At 42.2% G+C, this 26,372-nt stretch overlaps 1 protein-coding gene across 5 annotated transcripts in view; it reads left to right on the top strand.

Moving 5' to 3' along the window:
• BEND7 (BEN domain containing 7) overlaps positions 1 to 26,372 on the top strand; it is a 102,689-nt gene that overhangs the window by 59,919 nt on the left and 16,398 nt on the right. Inside the window, exons 7-9 of one of the 5 annotated variants that reach the window (XM_080677471.1) lie at positions 11,196 to 11,315; positions 20,178 to 20,231; positions 23,650 to 26,059. In XM_080677471.1, the coding sequence (XP_080533597.1) occupies positions 11,196 to 11,315; positions 20,178 to 20,231; positions 23,650 to 23,711 (236 nt within the window). In that variant the 3' untranslated portion in view covers positions 23,712 to 26,059. Of the gene's footprint in view, positions 1 to 11,195; positions 11,316 to 20,177; positions 20,232 to 21,870; positions 23,498 to 23,649; positions 26,060 to 26,372 lie in introns of those variants that run through there. The other 4 variants (XM_080677472.1, XM_080677475.1, XM_080677474.1 and 1 more) reach the window with 4 other exon arrangements.

Below are 26,372 nucleotides of genomic sequence, written 5' to 3' on the forward strand. Positions count from 1 at the left end.
CTGTGATTAAACAAGATCATTCAAACCTCAAAGTCCCACTAGTTTGGGGACAGTGAAAGGAGCATTGTAGGATATGGACTTACTCCTGACTCTGCCATTTAAGATCTTGAAACATTACCTTCTCTTGGAAAAAAAAAGAAAAGAAAAGGAAAAGAAAAAAAACCACACACACACACACACACACACAGGGTAGCTTGACTTAAATTTTAAAGTCTCTTCCAGTTCAAAGATTCTGAGTTCAATAATTTTTGTCCTGATTCTCAAAAGTAAACCGATAGAATGAAATAAATATGACTAGGAGTCAATTGTATGGATCTTTAGGGCCTTTTTCATCACAGCAACCAACTGGAAGTGACAGCCCCGTTCAGGGATCGGCACTTGTACTCGATGGTCATCATGGTCAGCTTTTACTCACCTTGACCAGCTGACTGCCCTGCAGTCCTTCTGCTACATAATTCAGTAGGGTATTCTAATTTCATCAATAAGTACACTTTTGTGTGTATTACTGTGTTTCCTTTTTATTTAAAGACTTCCATTTAGGTGCATTCGTTGATGAACTCTGCTAAATCTTATTGTTAAATCAAACCTGAAATGAACTTCAGGGCTCAGTATAGTTCAAGACCCATGGCTGTTTACCAAAGAAATTCTTTCTCCCATCCTTTCAAGTCAAGACACAGCAGAGAAAAGAGTTTCTCAGGTCTCTTCTTTCACGAACCACACCTCTGTGCTGCCTATTGTGTGCCAGCCAGGAACAAGGGAGCGGGGATCTCTGCCCCTGTTGAGTTTATGGTCGAGATGATCAGTAGATATTATTTTAAAACCACTGGTTAACAAACTCAGGGAGACCTTAACTCAAAAGGTCACATTTCAGGTCAGACCTGAAGGATGATGGCCTCATGTCTTCACCCTTCTGACCCCAGCTCTCTCTTAAAGATAGTTCTTGGTGCTTATCTTAGCAGAGAGTGTATGTAAGACATATACTTGACATCTGGTCAGTATCGACATTTTCACAGCATCATCCTAGGAGAAATGTCCTGATTTGTTCAGACACTGGTTGAAGAATGACACTTGTCCCCGTTAGCAGTCATCTTTAGGTCAGAAGTGGAAATTATATTTCTCTTCATCTTGATTATGTTGGAGACATTTTCCAGGATGCATTTTCTCTCCACCTTACCACTGGGATTTAAAGCAGATGTTGTATTTGCTTCATACCTGCCTTCCTTTGTAGTGGTGGTGGTGGTTGTTTTGGGTAAGAATCAAAATGTTCCTGTACCATCTATTCCCTTTCTCCTTCTCCTTCTCCTTCTTGCTCCCAAGTAACCTGAAGTTGATGTGAAACTTTCCCATTTGTATTTTTCTATTTCACTAAATATAAATCACATTTACTATTTTGTGAATTTATGAATCTACATACTAGTACACATCCTCATGCTGTACTTTTGCAACTTTGTGTCCTTTTAATCAAGATTTATTCATACAAATAAAGCAATTTCTTTCTCCAGTCTTCTGTGAAGAGAGTTAGTTTGCCTCTCCTCTTTCACAATTACCTGTGGCAGCAGTGCAGTCATCTTCGTGTCTGCTGGGCTCAGATGTGACAACCTCTAGGGGACACACCGGGAGTGGAACTGAGCCACACAGTACACGCATCTTCAGCTTCAGTAGGCATTGCCAAATGGCTCTCTAAAGTGACCAATACCATTCATCATCCACCAGCAATGTTTAAGAAATTCTATTTTTCCTCATTCTTGCCAACATCTGGTGTTAACAGACTTTAATTTTTGCCAACCTAATATCAAATGGCACCTCAGTGGTGGGTTCCCTGATTATTAATGAAGTTGAGCATTATTGCATATGTATTACTATTTGGTTAGTTTCCTCTGAATTTCCACCCTTTCCCAACTTTTCCATTAGGTTGTTGTTTTCTTATTGATTTATATAAATTATTTTTTCAGTTCTACATGTTGCTAATATCTTTTCTTATTTTTCAACTTGTGAAAACTTTGCATATGATGTCTGTTTTTCATACCAAAGTTCAGTGTAAAAGTCAGGTTATTTTATGCTTTGTAATATTTATGTGCTTGTTTTAAGAAAGTCTCCCTGCCCCAATTATATAATGGTATTCTCTTAAAAATTTTTTCTAACAATTTTAAAGTTTTACCGTTTATTACTTTTGCATAAACTGTGAGGGGAGGATTTAATATACGTTTCTCTATGGGTAGTTGATCATTCTAACACCATCCCTTTTTTTTACATGAATTTTAATTTCACTTCTGTCATATATTGAGCTCCCATTTCACATCTTGACACTTGGTCTGTTACCTAACTCAGCCAATACTACACAGTTTTCATGAGATTGGCACTGTAATAATTCTTAATGTCTTATCGGTCATGTCCTCCTTTCTTCTTTCCAGCCTCCGAATGCTTCCTCTGCTCTAGTTTTCTTTTCCCTCTGTACAACTTTAGTAATTGCTTGAATGAGGGTCTCTGTGATATATTCTTTCCATTTTTGCCCTGAAAACTTCTTTATTTCACCCTCACTATTGAATGGTGTGGAGTTTAGTTGGGTAATTCTAGATTGAGGACTTTTTTCAGAGCAATTTGAAAATATTCCACTGTTTTCTAGATTTCATTGCTGTTGTGAATTTATCAGTGTGTTATTCTTTTGTAGATAATCTGTTTTTTCTTTGTAGTTGCCTTTAAGATTTCTCTGCCTTTGGCATTCTCCAGTTTTTTTTATTTTACGTTTAGATATATCTTCATTTTTATTCATCTGCTTGGTTGTGCTTCTTGAAACCAAGGATTCATGACTTACCTATATTCTGGTAACTTTTCATCTACTATCTCTTCAAATTTTGCCTTTCCTCCATTATTTCGCTCCCTCTGAAACATCCATTAGTTAACACATCCATTAGAGACATTTTTATTCTATCTTTCATGTCTCTTAATTTGTTTGTTATATTTTCCATCTCTCCATCTTTTGGTAATACATTCTGGGTAATTCTTCAGATCTCTCTCTCTTTTCAGTGATATTAATTTATTTACTAACCTGTTCTTTTACTTTTTAAAGTTCAGTTACTATATTTTTAATTTCTATAAGTTCTTTTTTAAATCAGCCTCATTGTTTTCTTAATGACCTAAGTTCTTTAATATCTTCCATCATTTTAAACATACTTTGTAATTCCATTGCCTTAAGTTATTGGGGGTTTAATCCTGATTTTCTTGGGTTGGCCGACTCTTGCTTATAGCGGGTTTTTTCTTTATGTGTTGTGCTATTTTCACATATGAGCTCATCTGCAATGGGCCTGTGTTTGTTTCGCTTGCCACGAGAAACTGTTGGGGCCCAGTTTGTAGAAGAAATTCTGTATTTCCTTTTGTCTGGAGCCCAGAGCTATCAACAGCACTGCTTATGTTCCTTTATGCAGGGTATATAATTTCAAATTCCAAGCCTATGCGAGGTCCAGGCCAAGCATTAGAATTTTCCAAGGAAACTTTTCCTCCCTCCAAAGACTAGACAGAGCTCCTTGTAATGGTGGGTAGAAGGTTCCCTTTTCACTGGGGTGCAGCCTTTCTAGGCTCTCAGCTCTTGCAGAGGCTTCGGTTCTAACCTCCCCAAGCAGGCCCAGGACCTCCTTCTCTCTTTCCTTACAGGGGTAGGAACCTGAGCTTCCCAGCCAGTGAGACTGCCTCTCTCCGTACCCCTCAGGGCAACCACACCCTAGAACATCCTCCTCCTCTCCCACTCTTCATCTAACCTCCCCTCTTCCTTGGGTTTCAGCTCAGCCACCACTTTATCCAACAGCTTTCCCCACACACCACCCCCTGCTCTGTGCGTCCCGTACCCACTTCTGTAAGAGCAGCTTCACTTTGCACTCCTCTTGACTTCATTTGCCTTCATCCTCCATTTCACTCGAAGTCTTTTGAGGACAAGGGACTGTCTGCTCACTGGTGCCTGGCATAGTCTGCTGGGTGCTGGGTAGATACTTCTTGTATGAATGCATGTTGTTTTTATAATAAAAAAGTAGGGTTCAGGTGCTAGATGTGAAGCACCCCAGTCTCTGTGTGAGGTCAGAAGACATCATCCACTGGCATTGCTCTTAATAAGAACAACACAAACAGGTGAGATAAACCCTACACTGAAGAAATTGCACCTCAACAGATCATTTGAGACTGTATCTCAGGATGTGCCCTGAAGATCTGTGTGCACAGAGGCCGGCCACAGGAAAGCACAGGGACTTGTCGGTGCCCACTCGGTACTAGGAGACCGGGCATTAGAGTGGTGGTCACTGATAGGCCATCGATGCTGGAATAAGAATCAGGCAAAAAAAAGTCAATCAGACTATACTTCATCCCCTGTAAAATGCTCTCTTCAAGAAGCAGGGTGTCACTCAGGTTCCCTTAGGAAACAGGAAGTCTGTGAGGCTGACATGGAAACCGCAGGCATGGAGGCTGCTCTCAGGCCTGCCTATGCTCTGCATCCCTGCCTCACCAGCCTCAGTCAGTCCCTCTGGCTCCCTGCTGCTCTCCGCACATGGGTCTCACCCTCTCCTCACCAGCTGGCTTCCTCCACTTTGCTTCTGCCCCCACATAGTCTTGGTTTGCACAAGGTGTCGGGGCTGCTCACGGCATCACACCGCAGCTCTCCTGCTCATCCTCTCACTGCCTGCTCCTCTGAGGAGGATGCCAGAGGGTCCTCATCCTTGGGCAGTCTATGGCCTGGCTTTCCTGAACTCAAGTGCCCGTCTCTGCTGCAGTCAGGCTCTGGCTTGGAGGGCACTGGTGTGAAGCATTCCTGCCCAGATGGCAGCAGGACCAGGGATGGGCTGTTTCCCATAGGCACCCTTGAGCGTGGGCAGCCCCACACCATTCGGCAACCTCTGATTCTCACCAAGCAACCTGCTAAGTTCTTCCTTGCAGCACCTTTATTCCAAAAAGTGGGAGAACTGGGTGATAATATCCAATGTTCCAGATGTTAGAAAGATAATCAACCCCATTCCACATTAATTAATTGTCATCCTAGTTTATTTATCAATCTCTTGCAGGCTTAGTTGTTGTGAGCTGGTTTCTAGGCTTGAGCCCCTGCTGCTCTGATAAAGTCCGATTTCTGAACCCGCACAGATGAGAGCCAGTCCCTCCGTCAGTAACAATTGCACCAAGATATGGAGCACATTAAGGCCTTGCACTGGAGCCAGACTTATTCTAGCTCTTTCCTTCCTCTCCTAGTGCCTGGAGTGCCAGGTTCATTGTAATTTTAATCAATTATTAGAATGGATGTCAAGCCTATAATTTATAGTTTTCAGCTCTAACCATGAAATAGGGGAATGAAGCACCATGATATCATCAAAGAAAATATATACTCTATTAGAACCATATAAAATTTGGACCAGAGTCATCATCTCAAGCTGAAAATACCTACACAGCATCCCTCTGCCTTCCTTGCCACAGGCCCTGCCCTGTTAATTGGAGGGGAGGCTTGTCTTCGCTCGTTGCCTGCCACGCTCTGTCCCATGCAATCGAAAGTCACACCAATGTTCACAACTTTCTTTCACATGCAAGTATTACCTTAGCTATTGATTTGCTTATATTTAGAATTCAATAATTTTTCTTTTACAGAATCTGTGTTCATTTGCAACGTAAAATTAATATTTCACTTATGTGGAAAATAACCCCTATTAGCTGTGCCATCTTAGGGCAGTTATGTAACCTGCTCTACCTTGATTTTTTTTATCAGTCATACAGGATCACAAAGCCTCCCCCATCGGGTTCCTGTGAGGATTATAGAGATAGATAGAAAGTGCTTGGCTTAAGGGACCTTTCAAATCACAGCTTTAGAAGAGTGAAAGGAAAGAGGAAGGTGTGGGGGGGTGCTATTTTCCATGCCCTCCATGTGAGGAGGTGGAAACCAAGCGCCTGTAGGGAGCCTGGTCTCCCTCCCCTCCGTCTGTGGGCTGGTCCCAGGGCTCCCTCTCCTTCACTCACCCCAGCCACAGGACTCGACTGCGGACAGATCTTCCTCACTCGTCCCTAGTCCCCCTCAAGCTCTGGGAGTTCAGATGATGTAATGACGACCCAGCTTTCAGTTCTGCCTGAGCAACCTGACTTCCACTTGTCTATTTGACCAGAAGTTAAAACTGAGTCATCAGATCAGAAGTTGGGCACTCACTCTGGCCAGAGTTGTTGCCTTATTAGAGGATTTCACAGTGAAATTAAAGCTCTGCTGTGTATTCCTGCCCCTTTAAACGTCTGTATGATCCAATGACACCCTTTAAAAACCCATACCATATTCTGCTTTTCCCAGCATAGAGAGCCAGACAAATCTGATAAGGAGTCCTCAGGGAACTGTGTGAACACACAGCTGTTGGGGAAACACGGCCAGTCTGCTCTGTTTTCAGCGTGTTGCATTCAGACACACCACACTCTGTTGTGTTCATTGATGATTATGATAAATGCCACATTCCTAGGGATGGAAGGATCTGCTCAGCCACCACTAGCCTGTTCATTATTTATATACAGTTAAAGAGCATGGCCCAATTGAATGCAAACATCTGAGAAAAGTCATTATTCATGTACAGATCAAATTGAACATTTGTCATTTCTCCAGTGATTTAACATATTCTTTGTGCCTTGGGACCTCAAATTATATTAAGCAGAGTAGATGCTTTAACTCTTTCTAGTTTAATTGTTGGCCTTCATCCACTTGTTCAGATTACTTGGACTTGTTTGAAATTAGCCCTTGCTTCCCCTTAATATGTAAAATAGGAAAGGAAGAAAATTTCTTTTTAGGACCTATTGCATTCTAAGGATGAATGCAAATTGTTCTACTATGATTCTTAATGAGCCACTATTAACATAGTAGGAACCCCAGTACATAAATGCAATACCTCTTTTCACATCATTACTCCTAATGGAACTGTTACCAGGATAATAGCTTGACCTTTAGCTACAGAATCAGATAGCAAAAATATATTCTGCTTACTCGATACTGCTATTCACATAGCATATTGAGCGTTTTCAGGTCAATATAATCACAATATTTTGGCCTAAGACCTCATCTGCACTTGCAACAGAATAGGATTTCTTCTTCGGCAGATAGGTTCCAGTTAAAAGTCACTTTTAAGTATGAATGTAACCCAAGAAATAGAATGTCACTAACAGACCCAGTGGAAATATTTGTTGTGCAGGTAGGTGTTTTTCAAGAAGCCTTATGCTGTGCCTTCGGTGATCTCAGACACAGACACAGGAGGCAGAGACTTCCTGGTTTCTTTTTATTGAAACTGGATGGGTTTTAACTGGAGAGAGAAAAAACAACCAGAAATGGTTGCCTTTCTAGGAGTGACAGAATACCTGAGCTCAAGATTAGATTCGAAAGATCTATTGGAAGCTCCTCACAGCGTGGGAGAAGCATTCCAGGAGTCCCTCTGGTTCTCCTAAACCCGGTTGTTGACACACGTAGTGGCTGCGAGTCGTTTTGATGTGGGCATAACCCAAATCTACTAATGGGTGCTAATTTGGACACCTGCATTTCACAATCTAAGGAAAGAGGGGTTGCTATGGAAATTAATTAAATAAATAATATTACAAGGGGGGAGATGTTTATCTGCTAAGACAATGTATTCAGTTCTTTCAGTGGTACACACTTCCATATAAACGAATAGGGTGCTAAATACAAATCAAATGTTCATTGAGTTCTTAGTACAAAGTGCTGTTGTAGGTGCTTTGGGGGTCCAAAATCAATGAAGACCTGAGATATCTATAACCCGGTGTGGGAGATTCAAAAGCAAACCCTACCCCCGAGGTATTGTTCCTTCTGTGTCTCTCCCATCCCACATCTCATATACTGGGCAGCCTGGGTGATATTTTCCCTGATCTTTAATTCTGCTTCCTAACCATCACTCCTCTTCTACTCTATTGGGCTGGGCTGGGTCCTTTCCTCTGAGGTTTTTAGCGCAGCTACATCTCTCCCTCGCACTCCCCCATCACCCTGCCATCTTGGAAAACTTCACCGTTCACGTGAAAGGTCCATCTGACGCCCCAGCCAGTAGTATGCAGACCTCACCCACAATGACGTTCACCACGACTACATTCACCTCGACTACATTTCAGCCCCGCCTGTGAGCACACCTTAGCATTCCCATCCAGAATTGCTCGCTGCCACTTACACTCAGCACTGCACTCCCAATTGCCCTTACTCCACGGCACCGCCTTGCCAACCCTGTTGATATTTCCATTCCATGGTCTCTAAATTTTCCCAAGTCTGTGAGCCTTTTTCTGGCTTCACTTCTTTCCCAGGTTTGCGTGGGAATAGGGAGTGAGGAAAGTTGAGGTCATTCATTCCAGGTGGCAGCACATCTTAAAGTGCTTTGTATCCCTGCGCTTCTGCCAAGACTGTCCAGCTAGACTAACCCAAGAGCAGCCCTACCATCCAGGGGCTCCGCTCCCAAAGAGGAGCTGCAAAGCACCCTGGGAAAAAACCGCCTGCCCCTACAGGTTGTTGCCAACACCACAGGCCTGCTTGGTGTCCTCACATCCTCAGTCAGCTGCTTTCCAACTTCTGTTCTCAAAGGCAACCCCAGACTTTCCCCACACTCTCCATTCCCCTCACCGTACATGCAAGGAGGTCTTGGGAGTGATTACTCCAGCCTATAACCACTTCTCAACCTGCCCGTCTTCCCTTCCTCTGGGGTCAGAGGAAGAAGTCCCTCCTATTCGAGGGTGACCCTCCATTACTAGCCTGACCCATCCCCTTTGATTGTCCCCTTTTTCCTGGATCCTGTCCTCCTGCACAACGTTGCTGTTTCCATCAGCCTGCAAACATGCTCAGGTTTCCCAGCCCTCAGCCCTCCTACCCTGGCAGCCCTTCTTCTCTTCCTTCCTCCACTGAACCCCGTTTTTTAGTGTGTACTCTGTGGCCACCCCACCATTCCTTGATGACTCTCGGTGGACACTTTCCAAGCCTCCCTTCCTGGCCCTTCCTCTGCACTTAAACTGTGGGTCCTCCTCAGTCAGCACCACTCGCTGGCTTTACAGGACCCCTCCTGGGTCTCCAGACTCTGGCCCATCCTGGGTTCCTTCATGGACTCCTACGCCTTAATCTCCATTCAACCACTGGGGTTCTCACTGGCTCTGTGCTTGGCCCGGCGCTCTGTTCACTCCACAGGCTCTCCCTGGTCAAAGTTCTTTCTCTCATTTTAACTACCACTTGTATGTTTGTGCCTGTCAAACTGGTACCAGCCTGGACCCTTCCCTGAACTGTAGGCTTCTATATAGGGAAGGGTACCCAAACTCAACATGTCCCAAACCAAGCCTAATACATCTGCCTCTGCCCTCACAAACCTCCCTTTCTTCTATAGTTGCCAGGTCATGTGATTGAGCAGAAATGCCTGTTCTATATACAGTTCCGGTCAGCTGTCCATCTTTACGCACACAGCCCTAACTGACGCTGCAGTGGCTTCCTCAAAGGGATCCTCCTCTCACTCCCAGATCCATCCTCCCGCTGCCACCCAGCTCCTCCCGCACGACTGGGTTCTTTACATTTGTGTGTGGATTTTTTCCTTCTTTCAAATTATTTTCTTAGGATAAATTTCTAGGAGTAAGATTTCCAATGCAAAAGTGTAACAGTTTTATGCCTCTCATTATATATTACCATCTTGTTTCCAAAAAGGTTTTTGCCAGCTTATGCCAACAGTGATGTTTGAATATGCCAGGCCCGCACAATTTTATCAATATTAAGTATTAGCTTTTTAACATTGCTCTTCTCATTTACTAGGTATAAAATGTGTTTTGCAATTTGGGAGCTTACATATTTGTTGAACATTTTTCCTAATGCTATATACACTGTTCGTTAACTATAGAGACTTTTGAAGTTGCTCTTTTATTTGAGTGAGCGCTTTGTATGGTGGTAGATATTGAACCTTTTCAGTCACATTTAGTGCAGTTAGCTTTTCTCATTCTAATGTGATGTTTCTTTTCTATTCAATAGAAATTTTATAGTTTTACAGCGTAGTTGAATCTATCAACATTTTCCTTTGTCATTTCTTTTTAAAAGAAGCCTTTAAAACATTAAAATTACCAACATTTTAAATATGTTTTTATTGATTTCAGAGAGGAAGGGAGAGGGAGAGAGATAGAAACATCAATAATGAGAGAGAACCTTTGACCGGCTGGGGATTGAGCCCGCAACCCAGGCACATGCCTTGACCAGGAATCGAATGGTGACCTCCTAGTTCATAGGTCAACCACTGAGCCATGCCAGCCGGGCCACATATTGTAAATACCAAGTGGGCAGTGTGCTGTGAGTACATACTTGGTCGTGACCTACAGAGAGGAGAGCACGTTGGGAAGCACTCAGGCATGACATGCGGAGCAGCAGCGTCCATGCCAGCTCCTGTCTGTGCAGTCACACGCTGGGCGGTTTTAGTAAGATAATGTCTGGCCTCCTTTTCGTCCTGTCCTATGACTCTCCATAGTTTCTTTTGTGCTTAATAGATAGATCTTTCCTAGAAGCCAGTAGAACATTGCAAGAGTTGACTCAATATAGAATTGGAACTTTCATTGAGCTACAACTGCATTCTGCCCAGCCGGTGTTGCTCAGTAGGTTGAGCGTTGGCCCTTGCGCCAGGAGGTCACAGGCTCATTTCCCCATTTTCGACATTTCTCTCTCATCAGTGTTTCTATCTCTACCTCTCCCTCATCTCTCTGAAATCAATAAAAATTTATGAAAAAGAAAAAAGATACAATTACATTCTATTTATTCTGAGAACTGATTGAGTTAGTAGGAATAACCATGAGAACATCATCTTTTTTGTGTAATTTTGCGTAAGATTTTGAATTAATTAAAAAGTGAAATATTTTAATACAGTTCTTGAATTTTGTCTTGGGGCCAGAGGATCCATAGGAAGCATTTTCTCTGCTCATAAGACATATATACATGGAGCACTTTCCATAAGGCACTTCCCATAAAAACTACTCACTATGCAGAGCTGGTTTCATTTTGAAGCCCAGTACATTTTATAGTCAGGGCCCTGCCAAGCTTCACCCCCACCACAGGGATGTAATATGGATAGTGAAGCTATCTAGTGCAGAACCCATGTCTTTTAGCAATATATATATATGTTTTTTCTTCTTGGGATATATTTCTGTTTCGGATCTGCCTGTTTTATTTGTTGAAGCATTTAACAATATTTCACATTTTCTTTCAGTCTTCACAGAAAAGTACTGTACTGCTAATCATGTGGATAAACTTCCTGGCCCGAGAGACTGGGTACAGATTCTACAGGATCAAATTAAACTGGCCAGAAGAAGGTTAAAAAGAGGCTCAGGTATGAATGCGCTGCAAGAAAATAGTTACAGAAGCCCTTTATTGAATTCTCAGGCATTGCAAAGTGCAAGCTTTGCTCTCGCATGCTCCGCTGTCCCTTGTCTTTTGAAGGAGATGCACTGCATAATGTGCTGCGGTTTTGTTTTTTAAAGTCTTATTCAAAAGAGTTTTGAAACTCACCTGAAGATTAAATAGTGAAAATATATCAGGCCATTCACTCTGAATAGTACAAAAGAGAAAGATTGCTAACCTCATCTGTGGGCTTACATTCTTACGGAGGAAAGTGAGTCTCTGTTGTGATTTGCTTCCATTGCCTATTGATTTTTGTTTGTTTGAATCTGCCTAACTTTATAAAATGTACTATTTATTTAAGGTAAAAAAAACAACAACACACACAGTAATCATTCCACCTGAAACACCACATGAAATAGAGATTTTAAGTCAAATATTTATTTATTTAAAAAAAAATTTAAATCTGGGCTTGGTGATTCTGGAATTTCTTCCAGGAAAAGTGAACACAAGTTGAATTATGACTATTCAGTCATTTGAAGTCTCAGCCTCCCCAGTGACAGTGGGCCAGTTTAGCGGTGAGGAGTCCCTTTGAGGTCAGTTTTCTGCTATCACGTAAAAATAATCATCTCCAGGCGGTCGCAAACCTCTCTCTCTATTTTTTTAATCCTGATCAAACTTCAGTGTCTGCCCTGCTCAGAGCCACCTGTGCTCCGCGGCTCGAGTGTGAGACAGACCTGAGGTGCTGACACGTTACAGGCTTGGGTGGCATGGGATCCATGAGCAAGCAGTACAGTGCATGAGGCTGTGTCGCTCACTGACCCTAAAGTATGTGAACTCACAGTGAGCGGTAGCCACTGTGACCGGCCGGTGGAGGAGCTCAGCTGACGGCCTCGGGGAGAGCTCCTGGCACAGGCGGGGAAGACCCTGGCAGCATCAGTGAGACACCTGGGCGCCCAGGGACTAAGTGATTTTCAGTATGAAAAACCTTACAGCTCTTTTCTCTGAAAGTCGCTACTAGGACTCTAAATGTTCAGCTGTAGAATCCTTCAAAGGACTCTAAAATGTAAGCTCTACCTGAGCATACCCTGACCTACCTATGATAGAGTTATATAAGCAATTTACAAAGCTCTAGGTCCCAAGGTCATGTCTGAAAAAGAAAATATTTAGCTTTGGATGATTTTTTTAATCTCCCCATCATTTTTTTCTTTTATATTTAATTGATGCTCTTTTTATAAAGAGCAATAGACGACTAATTTTTTTTCCCTCTGTGCCATTGAGTGACAGCTACCACTGGCACAGTCCCAGGAAAAGGATTCCCTCACGGGTTTTCTTTCAGCACCAGCTACCAAATCCTGGCCCCACTGCCTGGGGAGGACCTATGAAAGTCCTATGACTACTAATATTTTTAATTGGCAAAATATGTATTATCGTATCAGGTAATAAGTCATAATGGGATCAGAAGATTTGGTTTCGAGTGTTACGGCTACTCTTTACCAGCTCTGGGCACGTCACCCCATCTTTCTAACGCTCAGTGCCCCTCTCATGAAGTGGACATAAAAATAAAGCCTGCCTCAGAGTTGGGAGGCTCAGACACATTCATGTACACCAATGTCTTTACAAATGAAGCTAGTGTAGCTTCTCTGAGATTGTCTGCATCATACACGGCAGTGCCTGGAAGCGGTGGAGGTCACTGAGGAAGTCACAGCCCGTGGCCCCTTGTATCCCAGGTGGGGACCAGCAGCCTGCGTGCCTGAGCAGCTTTGCTTTACCACTGCTGTCCCAGCGTAATTATTAATAAAGCCCCTTTCACTCTCAAAGGTTTCAGACTTGGATAAATGATCTGGTCATCCTCCCCGGTCCCTCAGTGTTCCCTGTCTTCTCCTTCATTACAACTCATCACAGAGCAAGATAGAGTGGAAAGAACTGGTCTGAAGTCCTAGCTCTGAGCTGCCATTTACAAATCCCTGGAACTTTTGGACAAATTTTTCAACCACTGGCAGCCCTGCATTCTTCATTTATATGACAAGGCTAACAGCTACCTCAGGGGTGTTTTCAGAGATAGAATTAGACAATGTAAGTATTGCCAGTAACAGTGAACTGACACATAATGATACTCAAAAAATGTTCCTGACCTTATCTTCCTTCCCGTTGCCAACCAAAAGCAAAACAACTCCTCTATCCTTGCCACTTCTTAAAACCACTACCTTCTCTTTCTCCCAGTATTGTTGGTCAAAATTCTTCCAAATAGATTTGCATCCCTGAGTGGGCTCCCCCATCCCAGTTCACTTTAGAATCCATTGCCCTTTGCCCTCTGATCTCATCTTCTACATGAGCTCTTGCTGCATTCACATCCCAGTGACCAGATTTCACTCTATTTATCTTAACACTCCAACTTAACCTCCATCTTGATTTTTACTCTGTAGAACCTCATCCTTCTTGAAGCTCTCTTCCCTTGGATTCTATGACTTCATTCTCTTTGTTTCTCCTCCACATTTTCTGGCAATGCCTTCGGTCTCCTTCACTGCCTCTCCTTCACACGTCTCCTAAAGCCAGCATTCCCAAGTTTCTGTCCTTACTTTTCTCATTCTAAATCCTCACTCCTGACTTGAACTGTTCCGGCATTAGTGGCTCTCAGGTGTGCAGCCCCAGACATGGCCATGCCCCGAGACCCTAGACTTCATTCTCTGCCTCAGCTAATGAAATCTGGTCTTACCTGCCCCTACTAAATGCTTCTCCTAGTTTCCTGTCCCCCGGAGTAAAATCCCCTTCTACATCCCACCCCCTACCCTCAGTGAGGCAGACAAGGCTCTTCATAGTCACCAGCCTCATCTGCAGATGCTCCCTGTTCTGAAATATGCTAGGTTTTCCAACTCACGCTTTTTTTTAAAATGTATTTTATTGATTTTTTTACAGAAAGGAAGAGAGAGGGATAGAGAGTTAGAAACATCGATGAGAGAGAAACATCAATCAGCTGCCTCCTGCACACCCCCCACTGGGGATGTGCTCGCAACCAAGGTACATGCCCTTGACCGGAATCGAACCTGGGACCCTTCAGTCCACAGGCCGATGCTCTATCTACCGATCCAAACCTTCTAGGGCCCAACTCACGCCTTCTCTCTGCCTGTCCTAGCAGCAGTTCTTCCTCCTGGAGCCTTCACGGGCAGTGTAGCATTTTAGTCTTCTGCCACGGGAGGAGTCACCCACCTGTTTGTTGCAGTGACCATGAGAGCCTTAGGAGCACAGATGGCTTCTGAGTCATGTTCCTGTCCCTAACGTTGTGTGGCCCAGCATGGAACCAACAAATGAACCAGCGAATCAATCAGTGGGAAAGAAGGAAAAATAGTCCACAGCAAAAAGTCTTACTGTTTAGCTCATCTAGTTCCTGTGAGATCCTGGAGAATATTCTTTCATCAGTTCCTTCCTTGAGGTTCAAATACCCTGAAACCCACGGGGCAGTACCGTCCCTGAGCTCTGTTCTCTGGAACAAGATATGCCTGTGGCCACTCACATGGTTGTCCCAGAGTGCCCTTTCTTCCTCCTCCTCAAGCTCTTTCTCGTATTTCCTTCTCTGCACCCCCATCTTCGTAGTTCCCTCCTAATTTCCTCTCTTCTCCCTTCCTCCCCCAAAGGCTGAGTCTTGTGTCATGCTGCCTGACCTCACCAGGGGAGGTTAACTGAGTAACACTATATTCGCTCCTGTCAGCAGGGTCTCTTATGCCTTCTTATGCTAAAGGCCTCCAGCCTCAGCCTTGGCCACCTCACAAAGCCCCTTGTATTACTTTATTTTATTTTTTTAATATTTTTATTGATCTCAGAGAGAGGAAGGGTGAGGGAGCGATAGAAACATTGATGAGAGAGAAACATCAATCGGCTGACTCCCCCATGCTCCCCACTGGGGATTGAGCCTGCAACCCAGGCATGTGCCCCATTCGGGAATTGAACTGTGACCTTCTGCTTCATAGGTCGGTGCTCAACCACTGAGCCACACCAGCCAGGCTCTTTGTATTACTTTAGCCCCTTTAGATTTCAGGCTCCAGGAAAGGATTGGGGTGAAAAAAAAATGTTTTACAGTAAATGACAAGTGCTATCAAAGACAATTGCCCAATCATTTTACACAGTAAGTAATGCTTAAGCACTAATACCATATTGCATGCTGTGTCTCTTCTGTTTTATATCCCAAATCAGATTTCGAGTATGTAGCCTGAGCAGTGTGGTTGCTAGTATTAGGATGGTCTTGTGTTGCCTAAATTCTGCCTTGGCAATCTTGACTGTTGGGTATGTACGAACTTCCATTTGTCTATTGATTTGCAGGCGATGATTGTTGATTCCCCTAAATGGGACACTAACTTTAATATTCAGGTTTGAGAGAGATCTAAAGTTGTCATAGTGAAGAGACCTAAATTTAATACTCAGCCCAAAAGAAAGGCAAAGGGCCAAAGTAGCAAGAACCAGCTACCCTTTGGTTCTCCACACACCACCCCACCTGTGCCACCAACTTGCAGTCTGAGGTGGGCTAGCACATTCCTCCACTCAGAATCCACAGAAGCATGCCGGTCCCTTCTTGTCTCACATGGGCTAGTAGGGTAAATGGAAAGTGGAGAAATGCTTGGAGCTCCTTGGGGGCTTGAGGGAAAAGAACTGTAAGTCCAGAATGCTGATGTTACTAACCTGGGTGCTGCAGAGAAACCCAGAGAGAGGAAGGAGAGGGCTTTGTGGACAAAACGTGTGCCCATGGCTGGAGGTGATTACAAGTCCCTGAAGGACCTGAAACACTGAAGACAAATGGTGGGGAGACTGTTGAGTGTCTGCTGAATGTATTCGAGAGGCCTCTTCTCAGAGACACAGAAACAGCCTTCCTGGCAGTGGGCCATGTGACTGAAATAGGAAGACTGTTTAAATTCTGTTTCCCCATACTATATATTTTATACATAAACACACCCTTTTTTCCTATTTCAGATGCTAAGACAAATTATTATGAGTTCTGGTCTCCATTCCCTTCCCCGCTTCCCGCCCCTCCCTCCCCCCAACAAACACACATGTACACGGTAGGGACTTTTTTCCCCATTCCTGTGTCTCTGTCCCACAAAGACTGACCAGTGACCACACCTCTCACCCAACTCCGTATTTGTATTAGTGAATCGCATGACAGGCTCATTTCCACACGCCCATGCCTGCTTCTACAGAATGGGTCCCAAACCGTAGACTGTTCCCAGCCCTTCCCTTCCAGGGAGCTTTGCACGTGCCCAGAACATTGTGTGGCCTGCTCCGTAGTTATCACATTTGATTTTGGACATTTTCACTTTGACTGGTGGGTTTACATTATCTGCCTAAATATTGGGGATCAGCACCTGGGCACTTTTCTGCCTCTCTAGCAGGTTCTGTTAGCATCCAAAAAGTGGAAGGTGCCACCTGGCTGGGTGGCTCAGTTGGTTGGAGCATCGTCCTGTTCACCTAAAGATTGCCAGTTTGATTCCTAGTCAGGGCACATACCCAGATTCCTAGTTCAATCCCCGGTCGGGGTGTATGGGAGGCAACCAACTGATGTTTGTCTCTCTCTTTCTCTCTCCCTTCTTCTCTCTCTAAAATCAATTAAAAAAAAAAAAAAAGCATATCCTCGGGTGAGGATTTTTTAAAAAATGTGGAAGGTGTCTGCAGAATCCAACCCTGACGCACAGACCAGACCAGCACATCAGCAATGACCTGCCAAATAGGTTTGTCTCCCCATTTTTTCACATCCTGTGACACTTCATTCTCCTCAAGCAACACAAAAGTGGGACCCGAGCAAATGGGAACTAGAGCCATTGTCATGCTGATAGGAACTCAGAGGTTTCTCAAAAATATTACTTGTTCTCCTGCTTTTTGTCTTGATTATTTTTGGTCCAAATGATAATCCAAACAGTGTCTCATAGATATTCCACAATTTTAACCTTTTTTATCATATTTGGCTCAATTCCTGGAATTAGATACAGACTCCACCTGGGCAAGCTAATCAGCTTCACTGTTCAAGAAAGCTCACACTGCCCTAGCCGGTGTTCTCAGTGATTAAAGCATCAGCCAGCACAGAAAAGGGTCGGGTTCAATTTCTGGTCAAGGGCATGTACCTGGGTTGCAGGTTCAATCCCCGGCCTTGGTCAGGGAGCATGAGAGAGGCAACCAATGTCTCTCCCACATTGATATCTCTCTCTCTCTCTCTCTCTCCCTCTCTCTCTCTCTTTTTCTCTCTCTCTCCTCCCCGTCTTCCACCCTCCCTTACACTCACTCTAAAAATCAATGGAAAAAATATCCTCAGGTGGGGCTTAACAACAACAAAAAAAAGAGGAAGACGTGCCTCTTGAAAAAGTGCCCCATGCAGATCTGTAAGGTTGTTACATGAATCCAAACAGAAATTCATTTGGGGCTCTCATTACATGTAATAATTTTTTTTCTATAACTGGAATGATTCCTTTCGTGGTGTGGATTTTTATCATTTTCATTAGATTATTTCCTTAGAGCTGAAATTGCAATTTTGTGTGTGTGTTAGATATAAGAGTAAAACTGTCACTGCTATTGAATTTTTATTGGACTTTCTCAATCTTTTCCAAATTTTACAATTTGACTGTCACCAGGAAAGAAAGATGGTGAGATCATTGTTGTTGACAGATGTTATAATTAAATTTGAGTAACATAGTCATGTTCTTCCTCCATGACCCTGTGCCCTGTTCATGCAGCTGGTATATACCAACTTATACATGTTTTTGTTTACATATATTCTGTTCTTACTAAAGCACATAATTGCTGCATAGGCCTGCTTTTTAAAAGTTAGGATAACTTAATTACAAAGGGAAGATCCACTTATACCTAAAACCGATTTTTGTTATAACTAAATGAAAAGAAATTGTACATGGAAAGAGGAGAAAATTACTCAAGTATAAAGTGAACTGAAACTTGAAGATTTAAAAATTAGTTCATAGTCATATATGTGATACATGTTTGGATGATTAATAGCAAAGAGATTAAGAGTCCAAGTATAAACCTGAGTCAAATCCTTGGCAGTGTCACTTACTAGCTATGTCACCTTAGGTACATTTCTTAACCTCTCTGTCTCAGTGTCATTTGTTAAAATGGACATAATAACAGACCTGCCTTGTGGGGTTTTCTAAGGGTTAGATGACTCAATGTATGTCAAGTGCTCAGTAAATGAAAAGCATCTAATAAATGATGGTGGCTAGCATTGCTATTATTATTATTGCTGGAGAATCTTTTAAATCCTAGACAGTGAGTCCAGCCGGTGTGCTCAATGGTTGAGCATCGACCTATGAACCAGGAGGTCACAGTTCAATTCCTGGTCAGGGCATGTAGAAGCCGGCTAATCAATGACTCTCTCTCATCATTAATGTTTCTATCTCTCTCCCTCTCCCTCTTCCTTTCTGAAATCAATAAAAATATACTTTAAAAAATGTTTAGTCCTAGACAATGAAAATATTATCATGTAGTTCAACTACCTATCAAATCCAATCAAACTAATTAGAAGAAAATAATATCTTCTAAATATAAAAATAACATGTTTGTTATTTATTTTTTAAATATACAGAATAATTGTAAAAACCCAAAGAACAAAATTTTAAATACCTATAAGCTTTTCATTCAGAGAAACATTACTAATATTTTAGTTTGTCTTGTATTTTATCTATAAATCTATATACAAAATTTTATTCTTACCATTTGTCTTACTGCTTGACATGAATGTTTTTGTTGTTAAATATTCATCTGCAACATAATTTTTAGGGGCTTCTACTCTTTTTCAACCTAAATTGGTCTTGATTAGTCTTTCTCTTCTCAGTGTTTTCTCTTTGTGGTGGATTGGGCAGGTCGGCAGACAGTGGATCACTGAGTCAGTGTGTCTCAGTCTGAGGACAAGATGTGAGAGAGTGGACTAGAGTGGAAATCTTTGAACCCTGGTTGTGTTTAAAGCAACAGCAACAAAACACAAGAACATAGGACTAGCTTGCTTCCCAACTGAGCATTACAATGTGATACAAATGCAACCCTCATTTGACGAGCCTCACATGCACACATGCAGGGAACTCCCCACGGGGCCACTAGCCCTGGGACAAGGAGCGCTGCTGAAATTAGGCCATGATGACATGTTTTGACCTGTCCTGTAGCATGCTGGGGAGACAGACAAGTCCTTCAATTCTCGGAGACATATGGGCACCTGCGTTTAGGTTTAGTGGAAGGTTTTCTGAGACTGAAGGATCTACCTTTGGAAAATTCATAAGGAGATTGAAATATATCAGAGATGAGCAAAGGTTTGCATTTTAAAACAGAAGTGATGGCTCTTTTAAAGAAGTGCTTATTTCTTCTGATTTTCTTTATGACTGAATTGATGCCAACTTAGATTGCCAGCTCCACGATCTGAATTTCCAGTAATCTCCAAAGAAAGAGTCATTCTCAAGATTTCCTAAGCCCGCCCCACAGGAGTGGTTCTGGAAATGACAAGCAAACATCTACCACAAGAATTCACTAACCTCATGCATCATATTTCAACAATTCACCCCCAAATCTGGATGGATCTTTAAGCCAATGTAAATAAGCGAAAAGCATTGAAATCATCAATGATTGATAGAATAAGCTTCATAAGCTATAAAAAATATTTGATACAGGAAAAATGATTTTATTTCATATTTAAAATATCTTATTTAAATATTGGTACTAAAATCCATAATGTGAACTGGCTGGAGCTGAAAAGGGAAAAGAAAGGTGAAAACTCCTATGCATACCAGCAGTGGAGATTTTAAATTGTGTGACTGTATTGGTGAAATGGATGTGCTCCCTGAAACTAATGAGATTTGTGTTTTATGTTTGTAACCAGCAGAGGTAGCTGACGGTGATGAAAGACTGGACAGCATCTCTCTACCACCAACAGGTAAAACACATTTACATTTTCATCACCCGCTGGAAAATACAGCACAGGAAAATATTTGCATTGAAAATGTTTTTAACATTAGAGATGCAGATGCTTGAGCCAGAATGCTTCTGTGACAGACACAGACTACAATCAGAGGTGCTCAGTGCCCTGGGTTCAGACATATTTGTCACAGTGAATATGAAAAGCTCCATTTTTCTCACAGTTTTATATTCTTAAAAACCTCAGAACAGCAAGTCCTAAGAAATTAGTGTCACAAGATTTTGTCTCCCAAAACCTTTGGACATTAAAAAATATTTTAACATGATATGACATTTCTTTTTAGAACAGGGATCACCAGTTTTATGATGAAATTCATGTCCATTCTGCCCTCTCCCACCTGCTCCAAAGGGCTTTGAGTGGCAGGCAGTCACAACTCTTCACACAGTGGGCACCTAGTGAATGTTGTGTTTTAACTGAGTGACTGAATACGCCAGTGCATCTGGCATGGGTGTCACATTACCAATGTTATAACCAGATCGCCCCAATGCAACATTTCACTGAAGCGTCTGCTACAATATCAAGTCATAGACATAATTCTGACCACATTATTTAACTCTCAAGTGATATCCTTCTGACCCTGGTCTCCTGCCTCTGCATCAGTTCATACCTGAGAGCCAGAGGGACAGGTGTCTAATCCACAGGCCATGTGGCAAACAATGTATTCCTCAGTTGGCCTCATGACTCTATTGCCTGCCCTCAGAAGAATACATGAAGATTTTCTGCCCACAAAACCCAGCTGCCCAAAAAATCCTCTTAAGTGAAAAAGCTCAACGCCGTGTTTTCTCCTCTAGATGTGGGCTGGTAAGTTTTAAATGGAAATCAGCAAATATGAATGGAGTAGCTAGTCTGTGTAAGCACTCTGCCAGGTCATGTGTTCATTGATAGCACTTAACCCTGAGATGACAACCAAGAGTTCACAGGTGTGGGACAGACATATGTCAGAGAACACTGGAGTAGCGAGAAAGCTCAACCATGTAAATAATACAGTGCTTTCTGCCATATAGTAGCTAAGCAACAGGTCAATGGGCAAATGAAAAAGGACCTGCTTATATCAAGTCTTACCATATATCATTACATAAAAGGGATTTCTCTTCTTGTTTGGCTATGTTTCCACATTTATGAATTAAGAGAATGGAAATGCATGATCTCTACTGTTCCTTCCCATCTGTCCTCCGAATATCAGAACAACTCAGAATAGCCGTGTGCTTATCACCCCTGGCCCATTCCCAGTAGACGCAACTAATAATAATGAAACTGTGCCGTTCGGGAGGCCCCTTGGAGGAATACCATGCTGCTCTGGTCGTGCTGTCCAGGTTCCTCCCATTCCAGCCCATTGCCCCAGGGCATTTGCACTGCCTATCCTCACTGTCATCGGACACAGTGGGCTTTTAAAAATTACTGTTACTTGAAAACCATTCCCTTTGTGTTTCCATACCTGAAGATGGAGGCAGAGAGAAGTCTCAGATGAGAAAATCGAACACGGGATGGTAGAACCCCTCATGGAACTGGAAAGAGTTTCAAGGACCCTAAGAGTGAAGGAACGTTAGAGATCATCTAGTCCCATGCCTCCTTTTTATCCAGTCCTTTTATTTTACAGGTAAAACAGCCTGAGGCCCAGAAACATTAAATGACTTTCTCAAGGTCTCACAGCTGTTGATGGCCTCTCGACTCCCAGTCATTACACCGCATAGCTTTCTTACACCTAAGCCAAAGCCAACTTTCCTCGACATGTTTCTTAAAGATCCCAAGAGTTGATGGATGTGCTAATCCCTTCAGGGTTCCATCTCACTGTCCCATAGTCTCCACAATTAAAATGTCCATCGTAAGTCCCCTGAAGTCCACTGCAGATTCAAACTCATGGAATTCTTTCTGGAATATTGCCTAGGCTGTGAGGTCATAAGGAAGACAGGAGTAGAATGGCCCTATAGGTCTTTTCGCTAGACTCTTGACAGACATTTAACAAACTACTAAGCAGCATGATAAAAAGAAATACTGTTTATCATTTAGAACAGGGGAAAAAGAATTCCCAGATTGGTGCCCAAAATCTGTAGTAATGAAATTAAATAATTTTGATTAGAGTAGCCTGTCTCTTGATTGCCACCGAAGTAAAATCTCAGCCTGGTGGCTTCTCTGAATACAAGGCTATTACTAACTTCTCCCTCCTTGCGTGCACCCCCAGGAGACACCCCACCTTACTTGTACAGGTGCTTCTTCCTGGGATTTGAGGCTCACTGGCCAGACTTTCTTTATCGTGTTTATCTGAGCTGTTAAAGATTTAACAATGCTTTTATTAACTTTAGGTCTTTTTTTCTTCCAAATTCATGTATATTGAGGAGGGTAGAGGAGAGTATAAATGTATGAATCGGAATCTAGCAGGTCAGGGTTATAGTCTGGCAGCCAAATGACATTTCATTTGTTTCAATCCATTTCATTTAAGCAAACTTCTGTGTCTAGACTTAACAAAAATGGATAGAGATTTTATAGTGGAAAAACATTTTCTCAATTTCTTTTCCCTCAAACCTGTCAGTGAGCATTTTGGAGCAGCTCCCAGGAATCAGCACTGTGTTAGGTTGCGGTGAACAAACACCTGCCCTCAGAGCCCCGCCCCCTGTGACGGGCAGAGGCCAATCACCTGCAGCCAGGTGTGGAGAGTGCGGCTGATGATGGCAGAAACCTTCCAGGACTTGGGGACAATTTGTGGTGGGAAAAAAGAGCATAGAGACAGTAAAATCGTAACAGTGCTTTCTAAAATGTGATAAGGAGGCTTCTGAATTTGAAATAGAATAGTGCAGAGCTCAGCTGGGCCTACCAGTCTTTGTCATCAATTGGCATTCCTTTACATACGTTTTAAACATTAATAAAGAAAAGTGTAAGGGAGAAAATGTAAATTAATTTTACCACCCAGAGACAATCATTATTGGGTATTTTTCCCCCCAGACTTTTCTCTATATTTGATTTAGCCAATGGAGATCAAATATATAAAATTTTGTTTCCTGAGTTGGATTTTTTTAAGCTAATAAGCAGTTTTAATTTTAATTGAAAAATTACAATTTTTCATACACATCGTGTATGATCTGCATGAGTTGCATGATCATCTGCTTTACAGGTAAATCCTATCTTATTTGCCCCTTTTCTGTTACTGGACAACATATGGACATTCTCTAATAGTGACACACATTCAAGGGCTTCCTTGCAAAAATAACCATTAAAAATTTCTAATGGCTAAAATTGTTTATTTAGCACAACTACAGTCTTGGAACACAGACACCTCACCAACAACATTCTTCACGTATACAAACTACCTCCAGCCATGTCATAGGAAAGTGTACAACTGCTTCAGAGGAGTGCCCCCCTTCACTTTCTTTCTCTGTTGTAGGTAATATATTTGACACCAGGAGAGAAAACAAGGAAGATACAGAGCCAGATTTCACTGCCTAGACTTTCATTTAGTGACAATGCTCATTAGCATACGCACCTCTTCCCTTTGAATTTCCTCAAAGATCCACATTAGCATTTCAGTGTACTGCAGAGTGTGAGTGTTCTGTGAAGTTTACCTGTCCTGTATGAATAGTTTTGATGTACTATCTTTGTCAACTGTGATAAGCAAGCCTCCAATTTGGTATAAGATTTTTAAAAATCATTCCTAGAGTTGATTTATCACCCTTGAAGCCCAACATCTGATCCAGTTCATTGTCCATTAAAAATAAGCAGCTCTCTCTTCCCTGTTTTTGTCCATAACCTCAATGTGAATATTTGGAGTTTTGAAGCATACGGTATTTATTTTAACATAAATTGCTTAGATGCTATATAAAGGAGAATGGCAATTTCCAGTACTGAAAAGGGAGCAATTGTTAAAATTAATTAGACCTTCATCAGCTTAAAATATGAAAAAGAAGTTTTGGGAGACAGGATAGCCCTGCTCTGTTAGATGAAATCATTTGTGACATCAGTTCCCCCAAAATAACCATTTATAACTGAACTAGAGACCCGATGCATGAAATTCATGCAAGGGGCTCAGTCCTTGCAGTCCTGGCTTCATCCGGAAGGTCGTCCAGACAGTTGTCTGGATGGTTGTTCTGCTGTTTGGTCTAATTAGCATATTAGCTCTTTATTATATAGGATAAGGGCAAGTGATATGTGAATTCCTATGAAAGAAAAACCTTTTAGGAGGTGGTATCCACACAGTGACAAAGTAACTCATTGAAAGGTGAGAAACTCAAAGCAAGCAGTTATCTACTTGATACCTACCAGCTGTTTTGACAGATGGTTTTAGCTGCGTGAGTGGTTCAGTGTTTTGGCAACCTGCCACACACGTATTTCATTAATGTTACGTATTTTATTTGGTTCCTAGTACACTTACACTCCACTTTATATAAATCCAACAAATGAAAATCCAGATTCATTTTAGAGATACCATGCCATGTGCATATTTGTTTTATAGAAATATTTACATCTGGATTCCTTTCTCTCATAAGATGATGAATTTAAAATACCATTTTATTTAGAAACACTGCATTTACACCTCATTTATTTCATAAAGCAAATTACCTTGGAACTTTGGCACTTGACCCAAAGGCCAAAACTTGAAAGAAATGTGAACTAGAAACACCAAACCCCAGGGCAGGGGAAATTACCGAGCTACTGTTTAATGCATTTCCCTAGCACTTATTTTATTGTGTCAGAGAGTGTTAGAGCTCAGAGTTATTGTAGATGTCCCTTATTAGTAGGACTATGGGAGGCAGCTGGGAAGTGAGGGTCATGGTTGCCCAGGGCCAGGTAACCCATCAGTGGCCTGGCCAGACCTAGCACCTAAATGCCTTACTACCCTGTCCAAGGTACTTGTGCCACATCACACTGAACAGCTAAGCCTGAGCGAGGAGGGAGCTCTGGGATGAATCTGTTTTCCACTGAAGACCAGCTCATTAACCAACAGTGGCAGGAAGCTGGTGCTAGGTGTGGCTTGTGGCATCCATCCAACTGCTAGACAGCTCATCTCATATATGTGTGTCTTTTGTTTGTCGTCTTTTTGGAGGTTCAGAGTGGTTGTTTCCATCACACCCTTAGTTAGCCTTTTACATGTGAGGCGAGCTGGTAATCACTCCCCTGAAACCAGCCCCTCTGATCACCCAGGCTGTTGAGATACTGTGAACAGGGCTTTTGTTTTTCTGCAACATATGTTTTCAAACTGGTCTGCTGCCGCTCAGAAGAAAGTATTTCTCAAGGGAATTGAAAGATTAATTAGTGCCCTTTCCGCTCTATTACAACACGATGACTGTGTTGCTAATAGAGGTAGAAACGTTCACCTTCCCACTGTGGCATCTGTTAAGTATACACCACGAGCGTTCGGAGCACGTCCTTCCAAGACCGGGCGACAGCGTGGAGTGTTCACCCCTTGAGGAGGGTGGGGACTGTTCAACTCACGAGTATGTGCAATGGATCCCCAAATTGGAAATACATATCAAACAACTGCAAGAGTGAAATCATATTTTGTAAATTAAAATTGTATTTGTGTTTACTTACTGTGACTACTGTTCAGACTTTATTCAGAAATCCTTTCTATAGGCTTTCTTAGCAAAAACAAATTATTCCATATCTATGAATAATGTCTCAATCTTCTGTATATATGTTTTATTAATATGTAAATATTTAGATTTTTTAAAATTACTATGTTCTTTAAAAAAGTTCAACACAAGGCTAGTGGTGAGAATGGTGTATGACACTGTGTTGTGATATCAATCCCCAAGACTCTCTTTATGCCCATTCTGGAAGAATACAATAAATTACTTTAATTGAAAGTGCCTGTTTCATGCCTGTGTGCCATTCCTCCCATGATTATGAAGAGGATCGATGCTAGTCATTAATTAAAAGGTATTTATTAATATTCTGGTGATCTTACCCAAGAAGTTTTATCTCCTTCTAAAGGAGATAAATTTTCAAGAATAAACTAAATTGCTACCAGAATGATCATCTTCAAACGTGGTGAGCCACGGGCTCTGCCTAGCAGCCAGATCAATGGCTGCAGCAAGTCCCGCAGTAACACTTAAGCATTAAGCACTGATATGCTTGAAGCTTCATTTTACATGAATTAGGTAGCTTTAT

This window comes from Plecotus auritus (genome assembly GCF_963455305.1).
Source record: "Plecotus auritus genome assembly, chromosome: 1".
In the NCBI taxonomy this organism is placed as follows: Eukaryota; Metazoa; Chordata; class Mammalia; order Chiroptera; family Vespertilionidae; genus Plecotus; species Plecotus auritus.